Source organism: Lipotes vexillifer, unplaced genomic scaffold (assembly GCF_000442215.2).
Source record: "Lipotes vexillifer unplaced genomic scaffold, Lipotes_vexillifer_v1.1 scaffold1011, whole genome shotgun sequence".
Lineage (NCBI taxonomy): Eukaryota > Metazoa > Chordata > Mammalia > Artiodactyla > Lipotidae > Lipotes > Lipotes vexillifer.
In genome coordinates this window covers 4,856,458-4,868,308 of record NW_006787698.1, presented here as the reverse complement: position 1 = coordinate 4,868,308, position 11,851 = coordinate 4,856,458, and the positions used below count along the sequence as shown (strand labels likewise).

Below are 11,851 nucleotides of genomic sequence, written 5' to 3'. Positions count from 1 at the left end.
CAGAGTTTTGTTTTTCTTTATTCGTCTACATTCAGCTCAATTCAGATGTACTGCCTGAATGAACCAGACATACAAAAAAACTCTTTCCCACTGGTTTTTAAAATAAAATCTTCACTTATAAAACTGAAACACTAAAGCATTAAAATACAGAAAGCTCGTTTAACTCACTTCACAAAAGCATTAACAGATGATGTATCCCTTCCGTTGCTATTTAAAGACAAACTGAGTTAACACTAACACCAATTGTAAATAGACAGAGGGATACTTAATTGCAAGAACTCAAAAAAACTCTACTCAGACAAAGTTGTAATGGCAACTAACAAACCACTGAAGACACGGAGTCCCAAACACAGCTAAATATGGGTCACAGGACGGGTCACAGGAGTGACCAGCTGCACCTCACAACACAGCAACGTGGACAGGGTAGGGCGGAAGGGGCCTGGAGAGGCCGGTTGACATGTTAACTGTGATGCATAAAACTGAATCTTACAACGGGGGAGTAAGTGCAGAAGGTACAAATCTTCACCCCTTGGGGGCTTTATCTGTACTGGTAGTTCATGCTGTGATCTGCGTTTCTGCCGTAGCCCCCCTGTGACGACTGGTAGGAGCTGGGAGGGCCGCTGTAATTCTGGCTGGACCCCGGGGAGTTGTAGTTCGACTGTGATGAGTAGCCTCCTAAGGGAGAGAGTGGGGAGGGTTAGAGGTGAGAGGCACAGGCCTGCCCCGCGGTCAGAGAGCAGGACGTCAGCCAACACCAGAACTGTGTCTGCCGGAGAGATCGCGGCAGGGCAGCCATGGAAGCTCCACCTTGTTCTGCTAAGTGCCTTTCCAGGGTCACTGGGCCTAGTTGTCCCCAAAACCCTGAGGTGGGACCATCAGCCCTGCATTTATGAGGGGTGGGGAGCTGCCCAGCCACGATGCATGGGCAGCGGAAGCTGTAACCGGGGGCTGCCTGAGCACAGGCTGAGCTCACCACCCCAAACCAGAGCTCCACGTCAGGTTCCGTTTGGCCCTCACTGTTCTCCATATTCTTTCCCGTTGGTGCCAACATTTAATAGTAGGGCAAGGTTTCCCTGGTGGCGCAATGGTTGGGAGTCCACCTGCCGATGCAGGGGACACGGGTCCGTGCCCCGGTCCGGGAGGATCCCACATGCTGCGGAGCGGCTAGGCCCGTAAGCCATGGCCGCTGGGCCTGCGCGTCCGGAGCCTGTTGCTCCGCAGCAGGAGAGGCCACAGCAGTGAGAGGCCTGCATACCGCAAAAAGGAAAGGAAAAAAAAAGAGTAGGGCAATTTCTGAGCACCTGACTCGGGAAGAACCCGACGCTGGAGGTATGCCTAAGCCCGTGCTCTCACAGGGTCCTGGTGTGCCCGTGTCTCCCACTCCTTGTTCTTACCCCACATGGAAGCCAAGCTGCAGCTGCCACCGGGGCCCCCCTACCTGTGCTGCTATCTGCCCAGGCCAGGCCACGCCCCCTCCTCATGGAATCCGTGTGGTCCCTGCTGGCTCTGAGTTTAAGGGGCCCCATGCTGTGCTGCCTGCTGCCCCAGGCCCACCTTGTTTGCCTTGGTATGAGGAGCCGCCCCCAGAACCTCCGCCGTAGCCCCCGTGTGACCCTGGATTGTAGGACGACCCGCCTGAGCCGTAGCTGTTCCCGCCGCTTCGGCCTCCACTACCACTGTAGTCTGGGGGAGAGAAGATAACACAGTTAAGGGGCTGTGGCCAAGACTGCGGCTGGGGCGATCTAGGTTCCTTTTGCGCGGCCTTGGCAGTGGCAGGAGCTCAGCTGACGCCTGGGCCTTGCCGGATCCCCGTCTTGACTGAGGAAATTTGGCACACTCAGTCCAACCACGAAGCGCCAGGGGCCACTGGAGCCCTGTAACGTCGTCATGTTCTGAAGCCCAGGTCCATCCTGCCTTCCCGCCTGCTCCTCCAACCCAGGCTCCCCAGCAGCCTCCTCCCCTCTCCCACCCAGCCAGGTACCCGAGGCCCACCGCCAGGCCCACGCACAGGCAGCACAGCTTCTTTAAGGTCCCCGGCACGCAGCTGCCCGCTATCCTGCTGTGCACGAGTTCACACCCACGCTTCCCCAGGCCTGCTGGGTCTGTGCACGAGGTGGAAGGACCGGCAGACGGGGAAGTTAACTCAGGATGTGTTGGGGGCTGTCTCCAGAGCCCATCCCTGGAGATGACCTTGCAGCAGCTGGCCCAGACTCAGAGGCTCTATCCACCCTTGGGCCCCAGCCTCAGCCCACAGCCTCCGGGACCTCGGAGAAGGCAACAGGGAGGGACCAGCAAAGACCTGGGCCAGGGGACCCTGCTTTCAGGATTTTCCTAACGCCCACCCTGCAGCCAGCACCACCCGGCTTCCTTCCAGTCCCTCCACCAGAGGTCAGGTTGGGGCAGGGCTGAGCTTCCACCACTCCTTGGGATGTGGTGCTGGCCTGGACCCCTGGCGGCTCTGGAAGCCAACTCACTGAATTTGCTCTCGTAGCTGTAGTCTGATCCGCCCCCGCCTCCGGGGGAGCTGTAGGAGTTTGAGTAGGAGGAGTAGTTGCCTTGTCCATGATTATAGCCTTTCTGCTTGCCCTGTGGGGGGCCGTAGTTGCTGTACTGGCTCTGGTTGTAGGACTGCTGCTGGCCTTGGTGGGACTGGTAGCCCGAGCCGTAGGAGGGCTTCTGCTGGCCCCCGTGCGGCTGCTTCTTCCCGGCGTGTTTCGGGGGCACTGGTGAGTTGTAGTTGTCACCTTGGTAGTAGGAACCGTAGCCAGAAGAGCCACCACCGCCCCCGCCGCCGCCACCACCACCGGCATTCCCAGAATGCCCTCCGTTGCTGTAGAACTGACCTAAACAGGAAGGCAGTGGGTCAGCTGGAGGATCGGGAGACGGGGGAGGGGAAGGAGAGGGAAGGTCACAGCTGTGGGCCCTGAAGGCTGACCCACAAGCCCACTGGCCAGGCCGGGAGAGATGGAAAGAGGCAGGAGAGCGAGGAGCAGCGGCTCCGGTCCTTGAAGCAGCCTGGTATGGGCTGGCCCAGCCTTCAGCCCCACTCACCCATCAGCTGACGACAACAATGGCTCTCTGCCCAAGCAGCGGCACGACAGCAGGCCAGCAGCAGCTTTCGCAGCGGATGTCAACATTACAATGAGATGGGCTCCAAGCGCGGGATGACATTCACGACTAGCTGACTGCTACCCAGATGTCCCCAACGGTGAGAGGAAAAGCAAAGCCCCAAAGAAGCAGCTGGCCACCGCCACCTCCCCCCTGCTGTGCTCGGAAGAGGCTCTGTAGTCCCAGGCCTGGGTGACCCCAGGAGATGCTCTGTAACGATGCCCCTAAAAGCCAGAGTCGTTCCTGGAAGACCAGCTGGTCCAACCTGGGTCTGGGAGGACCGAATGGAGACTTAGCCCAATGACCTAGGGCATCTCCCTGGTGTGACTGCCACAGCCTCGTGGGTGGAATGAAACACTACGGCTGGGTTCAGAACACCCAGGTGGGGCCTGAAGCTACTGCCTTGGGTGGCCCCCCCCAGAGGGCCCCTCCTTACTCCCAGCACAGCTGCCGGGCGCAGGCAGGACCCAGGGGCAGGACTGACAAGCGTGCAGCCAGGCCACCACATTCTCAGGCCCTGGAGCGGAGAATGTCACGGTGGGTCCCCACTCTGGTCACTAGGTACAGATCCCGGAAGACAGGTTTATTAACACAGCCCCACCACTCAGATGAACTGACGGGGCATGGGTCAGCTAAGGTGAGGCGACAGGAAAAGAACAGGTCACGTGGGTGGCTCTCCGACCCAGCCGGGCAATCCCTAGCACTCACACAAGGGCTGCAGAACTCTTGGGCTCCTGGAGCAGGCGGGCCTGGGCGCACCTGTGCTGGCTGGCCGCTGCCCCTGCCAGACAGCCGGGGCTGGTGCCTGGTGTGGCCACTATGCCCAGGGTGGGAGGATGGGGAGAGGACGCTCCCCACACACCCTGCCCTTCCTTCCCGTATTTAGAACCAAGGATCTCCTGCCTTTTGAATGGGGTTAATTCCTTCCACCCGCTGCAGATGTACGCCCCACACCGCTGTGTCTTGGGTGGTTTGAACAATAATTTGGATAGAACTGATCTGCAACATGAGTTAATTTTCTCTAGACCCTTCCACCCACACCACCCAAAGCCAAAAACACCAAGGAGAAGGATGTGCCCCACAATGCAAGAAAGTAAACGCGCGAAGGCTTCTCAAGGAGGCTGGAGGACGGGAGGTCCCCTGCAGACCCCCTCTCGGAAGCCCCCCACCTCAGCTGCCCACAACCAGCACTGAGCGCCTCCTCGCCCCTCCGCCAGCGTGGGAATGAATGAAGACGCCAAGGACTGAGGGCTTGTTACTTTAACATGTATTGATTAAAAAAAAAATAATAATAATAATAAAGGGGAGGGGAAATTTTCAACGTCATCTCAGGATAACTATTTCCTGGTATAAAAAGACATTATTCTCAAACAATAACTTTCTAGGAAAAAAAAAATACATCATGCAATCAAAGTTTTAAAAAGTTTCACTGAATGTTTCAAACCCCTGGGAACAAATTATGTAGTAACCGTTTTGACCAATTTTTTTGCCTGACTGAATAAACGCAAAATTTTGCAAGTCAACGCAGAGGCAGGCCTTGCTGCAAAAAAACCTGCTGACCAGAGCCAAAACTACACTCATTCCCAAGAAGGACTCCCGCCAAGAGACGGGGGTCTCATTTAAGAGCCAAAACGCCTCTGTGTGCCTCTGTGCACAAGAGAGAAGCCACACAAGCTCAAGCCTGCACCCTAAGGTGAGAGGGCAGAAGCTTTCCGGGCCTCTTCTGGAATCTGCCGTGGATGTGCGCCCAGCAGCACAGGCCCTGCTGAGGCTTGGCTCTTCACTGGAGAATTGTGCTATGTATTAAGCTCTTCCTGCTTATTTTTAAAGCCCCATTAAAAAAGAAAAAAAAAGAAAAGAAAAAAGGAAAAAAACCCTCTAGATCCCATGCATTTGCAGGTGTGATTACGACTTGCAAAATTCCACGTTCTCTCTTCCTTAAAGCCTGTCTGTTTCTTGCACTAATAGTGGAAGCACAGTTTTGATACCTTTGAGAGTTCACCTCTAGCTAAAGCAGCCACAGAACATTGCATCCCGGAACAAGAACCCACCAGAGCATTTACAAAAGGTGGAAGAGGTCAACTTAGCACAATATACAATTCCCCAACGTTCCCAACGTTTCACATGCTTATGAAAAAACAACAAAAAAAAGGCCGGTTGCTCTGGATTCAGATGTGGTGAAATCGTTACTGTCAAAGGCATCAACCAGATTTGGGAATTTGTTAAAAGGTTAAAAATTCATACAAAACCTGCTGTAAATTAAGACAAAGGTAGATTAAAATGCATTATTATCTGTCTCTTAAATAAAGTAATGCTTTCCATAAAAAGCAAAGGTGGGCTTTTGCCTTGATGCTGACCAACGCTGGCTCTAGAATTCTGTGCAATTCTGCACAAAAAACACATTCTCTGAAAATTGTTTTCCACTTATTGTGAACTTCAATATGACCAAGTTCAAAGGCAAATCACGATAAAAACTGCCATTGTCTTAAATTCTGCAGGCTAAGAGTTTCAGACAAGCTGCGGTGACAAGCCACGGTTGAGAAACCCAGTGAAGCACAGGGCACAGCACGGACACTTTGGATTTTGGAGTTCGAGAAAATTGGAGTAAAAAGTTGATTTTGTGTGCAATACTTTTAGATGCTCTAGGAAGACCCAAAATCATGATAGCCGTAGCAGTCTGTGAAAAAGTCACCTACAAAAGGGGGAGACAGAGCAGAGAAAAAAAATTAGAATTCTTTTGAAAAATGGCACAGAGCGCCACATTTGAAATTCATGTTTTAGATTTCTCTGCTCCTGTAACCCCCCAATGAAGGCTCCTTCTCAAGACAAGAGCTGTGCACTGTCAGGAAAAGTATATTCACAGGATTGGTGCTTCGCATGGCTTAAAGCAGAGAAATTTAAAATTCTGACTTTTAATGAACTTTCAAGTCACACAAGTGTGTGCATTAACATTTAAAGAGTAAATTACACTTTTGCAGGATGGGGGGTGCTGGAGGACCGCCTGACCTAACCACTGAGAATGGGTGCCAGCCGCCCTTAAGCCTCAGGAAGGCTCCTGCTGCTGGGCCACCCTGCTCTAACTCAGGCCACGGGAGCTAAGCTGCAGCTTCTCCCCAAGCTCAGACAAAGAGAAACACACACTTACTGTAGCCGGCGGTCGCTGAGTTGCCTCCATACCCGTAGCTGCCATACCCGGCACCTGAAAGGGAACAGACAGGGTCACCAGGGCAGGAGGTGGGTCTGCCGGCCCCCCTGCCTCTTCTGGCATCTCAGCTGGCCCCAGGGGTCCCACCCCTCCAGGGAGCAGGCCGAGCCCACTGGGACAGCACAGGACAATGGTCCTCACCAGCATTCATGTAGCCTCCATGGTTGGCGCCACCAAAGCCTCTCCCTCTCCCTCGACCTCGGATGTTCCCTCCTCTTCCCCGTCCTCGGAGATTGGGGGGCGGGGGCACTTCATTGTGCATGGGACCCCCCATGCCGAACCCAGGGTTATGTGGCTGGACGGGAAAGAAGACAGATGGGTTACATTCGCCTCCCACTCGAATCACCAGAGAATACACGCCAAGGTCAGAGAGTTCTGGGGTGACCGCTCACCTTAGCAGCAAATTTCGGTCCACCTCTCACAGGCACGGGGGCTCTCTTTTTCTTGTTGGCCTCGAGGGCTAGAGGGGCATCAGGGAACAGTTTTTCTAGCGCAGCAAGGGCGGCATATGCTTTGGCCACCTTTTTGTTTGAGCCAGCACCTTGAAACTTCTGTCCGTCCACCTCAACCTGGGAAGAATACATGCGTGTCTGGGGTGACCCAACACCACCCTCGGGACGGGGCGGGAGTCTCCAAAGACTCCAGGCCCCCACAGGAACCGCCCCCAGGACCACTCACCTCCATGACGAAGCGCTTGTCATGGCTGCCCCCTGTCTCTGAGATGAGCTCGTACTTGAGGCCACGCCTCTTTTCATTAAGTTCCATAACAGGGTTCTTGCCATGCTTGGTCAGGATCGGCCCCTGCTGTTTTACGTTCTCAGGGAAAACAGAAAAGAAAACCAACAAACTCAGCTAAGGGCTTTCCAGCACGTGGAGGAGGGCAGCCGCCCCTATGTCATGGCTGAGGCCCTCCACTCCATCCCCCTCGCCACTCCTGTCTCCAGAAATCATCTGTGGCCTTCCCAGCAATGGGACCACCTCCACCCACACCCCATCTCCCGGGGAAACGGCACATCCTCGACTACAGGCCACCCCAGTGCAGCCCCAGATGCTGGGTCAACACCAGCAAGGGCCTCTTGGTCATGGCTCAACAGCTCACACCCAACTCCCTCCACAGGCTCCTGGACTGGAAGGTACACTCTCTTGGGGTAAGAGAACAAGGACCAGTAACTGTCCTGCTTCACGGGACCCAGGGCTGCCTGCTCCTTCCTGCCGGGCACTCCAGCACCCACCCCGTGCTCACCTCGGCAGTGGGATCCGAGGGAAAGGCAGCGCTGGGGGTGGAGACAGCCTCCACCACAGGTGGAGGGGCCACCACGGCTGGCTTCGCCTCCGTCTCCTCAGCTGAGTCTTCCCCCTTGCTGGAGTCTCTGCCTTCGGCACCCGTGGGCAAGCCCATGTCCTGTAACACCTGCAGGAGGGAGACCCAGGCCCCCAGTGAGGGAGGGCTCAACCACGCAGAACCCCTCCCACACCCGGGATCCTGAATCAAAGTGCCTAGGGTGGCATCCAGCCAACTGGAGGAGCTTTCCTATAGCTCCCAAGACCATCTCTATGCCCGGCCACACTTGGGGGCCCTCTGCCCATCAGCCACAGTGATGATGGCATTCTTGCCACGTATGACTTGGCTACCGTTCGGGAATCTAACCATTTCAGTATGCGCATGCCCTCCTTTAGCCTCGTGCTTAAACAGGGGATGATGGCTCTGAAGGGGCGCAAGATGAGGCAAGTGTTTTGCTGTTGTACGACGCTGCTGGCCACGCTCACCTTAACGGCCACGTGCAACTTGGCAGTCTTTTTGGAGGGCCCAGAGGCCTCGAATGAGTTGCCGTCTACCTCCACAGACATGGTGAAGATAGGGGCGTGAACTGGACCGGTCTGGGAAACCAGTTTGTACTGCAGCCCCGGCTTGAGCTGGTTCAGTCTCATCAGGGCATTCATCGCTTGGGGAGGCTCTGCTTTCTCCTCTAGAGAGAACACACCAATGTTGCTCTGGAATGTCAGTCAATTCTGAACCGGGCAGGGGAACCTGTCCTGGCTGCGCCCTGAGGCACGACGTGGAGGACTGGGCAGGGGGCTGGACGGCCACACGTGCCGAGGCCTTGCCTGCCCCACTCCCAGGCGCACACCACGCCTGCGGTCACCAGCTGAGGCACGTCCACCCCACTTGTGTTCCATACCCATGCTGTATTTATTTAATCATTCTTCAAAGGACTTAAGTATCAATGTCCGAGAAAGAGAAGGCAAAAGGAGGTATCCCCCTCACTTTGGGGTGAACCTTAATTGAAGCCATGTGGAGGGTAAAACAAGGACTATGAATGAATGCTGGCACCTTTCTTCTGAATCTTCTTCTTCTTTTTGCTGGGAGACTTTTCCTCCCCATCTTCCTCCATCGGGCGTTTCATGGGCGTAATGGCGTAGGTGGTACTGGGGGGTATTTGAACTGAAACAAGACAAGGACAGAAGCAGCTGAGACTCCAGTCTGGGCTCTACTGGGAGCGTGCGATGATACTGCCTGCCTGGGCACGGGCACTGCGCCACGCTTACCTGTGTAGTCCACTGGGTTTTCATTCTTTGGTTTTTTGGGCATCTTCGAAGGCAAGGGGTCCATACCCAGGACCTTATGGAGCTGGCCAAACGCAGCAAGTCGCAGAGCGTGCTGGAGAAGGGGAAGAGGAACCTGACTCAGCCGCCCTGCGTTCCCAGCCAACGTGTGTGCTCTCACTAATGCCTTCTGGAAGGGGTGGGAGCTGACGGGCTGCTAACGGTCTCCCCTATAACAGCGAGGGGTCCCCAACAGCCAGGGCCCAGCCTTGCTGTGGGGGAAGGCCAGCCTGTGACCACCCCCCTTGAGAGGATTACAGGAGACCCCAACCTGGGGACTGGTTGCCACACGGAGCCACGTGGTGGGCCTGCGAGGGAAGGACTCCTGGAGCAGTCCGCACGCAAACACATCTCCCCACTGAACTCGGTGCCTGAAAACAGCACTCGAGCAGGATGAGGGGGCAGGCGACAACCACGCGTGGCGCCAGGGGAAAGAAGCAACCCAGATTGGGGCACCCTGTATCAGGCACGATCCCTTGACCTTCAGAATCCCCAGCCTGAGCCTATGAGTCCAGTGGCTACCCTGAGAATACCCAGTAATGGAACTGGAAGCCAGTGATTACAGACTGGGTAAGGGCTCACGTTGGCAATGGCGATGACTATACCTGCGCACTCTGTGTGATATCTTCCCGTTGCTGTCTGTCTAGATGCCCAATAGCATCAGTGGCTTCTTTTTCACAAGGGTCATAAATGCCAGAACCATCTGAAGGCAGGAAACAAGGAAGATATGCAGAGGATTATCTTTTAACATCTCCGAAGAGTTGTGCTGGCTGAGGGAACCAAGTGCGTTACCCCCCGCGCCCCATCCACACCCAGCTCTGGAAAACACACCGAGCTCGGTGACCCACTCGGCATCCAGCCTGTGAGAGAAATAATCCACATGTATCTCAGAGCATGGAGCTCGCGTGGGAGTGGGTCACCACTGCCCCGGATCCGCCCTGAGTCACAGCTGCGGAGCCGGCACAGGGCTGGATATGATGGTGCAAGAGGGTAGTCACATGCTTCATCCCTAGGGGGACACGGGGCTGCTGCTGCCCTAACCCGGTCAGGGGACCCGCCAGGAAGTGGCCTCAGGGCCTCAATCCCTGTCCTTTCCCTGCAACTTGCAAAGCACAAGGCCCCAACCTGGCATCACGATGCCTGAAGCCAGGCACTCCAGCACTCTCCGTAGGGCCTCGCCGGCACCCATTGGTCTGTTGGCTGTGCCGATGGACTTCTCACAGAGGAGCTCGAGGGGCTGAAAGGCAAGAAGGACAGTTAACCACAGTGTCCAGGAGGGAGTTGGCTGATGCTGAGGAGCTGTTGCCGTGTGTGTGTGTGTGTGTGTGTGTGTGCGTGTGTGTGTGCGTGTGTGTGTGCGTGTGTGTGTGTGTGCGCGCGCATGTGGGCACGCGTCCAAGACAGGACACCTAGAGTGGGTCTTAACCAACTTCTCCTTAAAGGACCAGACGTTAAAGGGGCAGGCTGTGTGGGCCAAGAGGCAAAGTTGAAGCTGTTACATAGGTACTTATACTTAAAATGTAGCCATTTAAAAACATAACAAACATTCTTAACTATAGACAAACAGGCAACTAGCCAAAATTGGCCTGTGGGCCTCAGTTCGCTGACCCCTGTCCAAGAACAGCTACAAAACCTCCTTCACGAGTGCAGTCTGTCACAGTAAGTGTGCCACCTGGCTGGCCCCTGCCTAGGTTGAGCTGTGCACCTCCCATGGGAGTCTGGTCGCGTTCTCATCCCCACCCAGGGTGTGGCACACAGTAGTTGCTCAATGAGCAGCTATGACTGGAGTATCGGCCACACCCTGAAGGGCCACTCCAGCCCATTTACCATTAACATATTCTTGGGATCTGGGAGGTCTCTGCACACATGACCCAGGGTGGCTATAGCTACAAAGGTGCCTTACCCATCCTCTGAGGGGACCCCAGGTGGGAACGCGGGTGCACAGGTCCCTCAGGACCCGGATGACAATGACACACGACTTCAGCCCATTGGCTCTGGCCTAGAGGAACAAAGCACAGGCTTTTCACACCAAGGCACCTCCCTGAACACAAGGCAAACATGAAAAACACAAGTCTCAGGGTGCTACTTTGTCAAGGGTAAGCGGTGAATGTTCACAACCATCAAGTGTGTGGTCGGCAGCGATTTCACCGAGTGGACGAGAATGATGTTACTCTTGGCACAAAGCAGCAGCTACCCACCTACTCAGTCACAAGCCTCCTTTGGGGGTGTCAAATTTGTCTATGCGTGCTCCTTTAGCAACTGCACGCCTGCAGGTGCTAAGTCCAGCACGGTGCTCTTCAATGTTACCGAAACTTTATGGTGAACATTAGCCAAGTTAAAACTTAGGAATTCTCTACCGAAAGACAAATAGAAGAACAAAATGCAAACCTGGAACCACTTGGCGTGTCGGAGGGACGCCAAGGCAGCAAGGCATTTCTGCCTGTCCAGAACGTCCGGGGGATCGTTGACTGATAGCGTTTCTATTCATGGATGGAATAAGAAGACAAGGTACAGTTTGACCAAGGGGTTTCTGTCAGGTGGAAAGGGGATGTGGCAGCTTCCTAAAGGGCAGCTGAGGCTCCCAGAATCTCAAGTCATCTCCACCCTTGACCAGGGAAGGAGACGCTCAAGTGCATTTAACTCTGCCCCAAGAGGAGATCGTAAAAATCAGAGGCCCCCTCCAAAAAAACAAAAAAAACAAAAAACCAAAAAAATAATAAGAAAAACAAAAACAAAACTGGGAAGTTACTCTAAAAGGAATAATCCCATGGGGGAAGGGGACAGATAGGTGGATCCTATCTTCTAGTAGAGACTATTACCTTGCGTCCTCCCCAGGATCTCCCAATAAATTAGCTATGCTAAAAAATTCATTAGCAAAAAAACGAAAAACAAAACCAAAAACCAAAAAAAAAAAAAAAAAAAAAAAAAAAAAAA

The 11,851-nt window shown here is 54.5% G+C and overlaps 1 protein-coding gene across 2 annotated transcripts in view; it reads right to left on the bottom strand.

Annotated features, from left to right (window-relative positions):
• ILF3 (interleukin enhancer binding factor 3) overlaps nucleotides 1-11,851 on the bottom strand; it is a 29,355-nt gene continuing 17,504 nt past the window's right edge. Inside the window, exons 6-20 of one of the 2 annotated variants that reach the window (XM_007460678.1) lie at nucleotides 11,306-11,397; nucleotides 10,821-10,916; nucleotides 10,043-10,154; nucleotides 9,523-9,620; nucleotides 8,861-8,972; nucleotides 8,646-8,756; nucleotides 8,081-8,280; nucleotides 7,557-7,724; nucleotides 6,992-7,129; nucleotides 6,706-6,882; nucleotides 6,455-6,608; nucleotides 6,254-6,307; nucleotides 2,475-2,843; nucleotides 1,555-1,683; nucleotides 1-675 (exon numbers count right to left, since the gene is read on the bottom strand). In XM_007460678.1, coding sequence (XP_007460740.1) covers nucleotides 539-675; nucleotides 1,555-1,683; nucleotides 2,475-2,843; nucleotides 6,254-6,307; nucleotides 6,455-6,608; nucleotides 6,706-6,882; nucleotides 6,992-7,129; nucleotides 7,557-7,724; nucleotides 8,081-8,280; nucleotides 8,646-8,756; nucleotides 8,861-8,972; nucleotides 9,523-9,620; nucleotides 10,043-10,154; nucleotides 10,821-10,916; nucleotides 11,306-11,397 — 2,147 coding nt within the window. In that variant the 3' untranslated portion in view covers nucleotides 1-538. The remainder of the gene's footprint in view (nucleotides 676-1,554; nucleotides 1,684-2,474; nucleotides 2,844-6,253; nucleotides 6,308-6,454; nucleotides 6,609-6,705; nucleotides 6,883-6,991; nucleotides 7,130-7,556; nucleotides 7,725-8,080; nucleotides 8,281-8,645; nucleotides 8,757-8,860; nucleotides 8,973-9,522; nucleotides 9,621-10,042; nucleotides 10,155-10,820; nucleotides 10,917-11,305; nucleotides 11,398-11,851) is intronic. The other variant, XM_007460679.1, reaches the window with a different exon arrangement.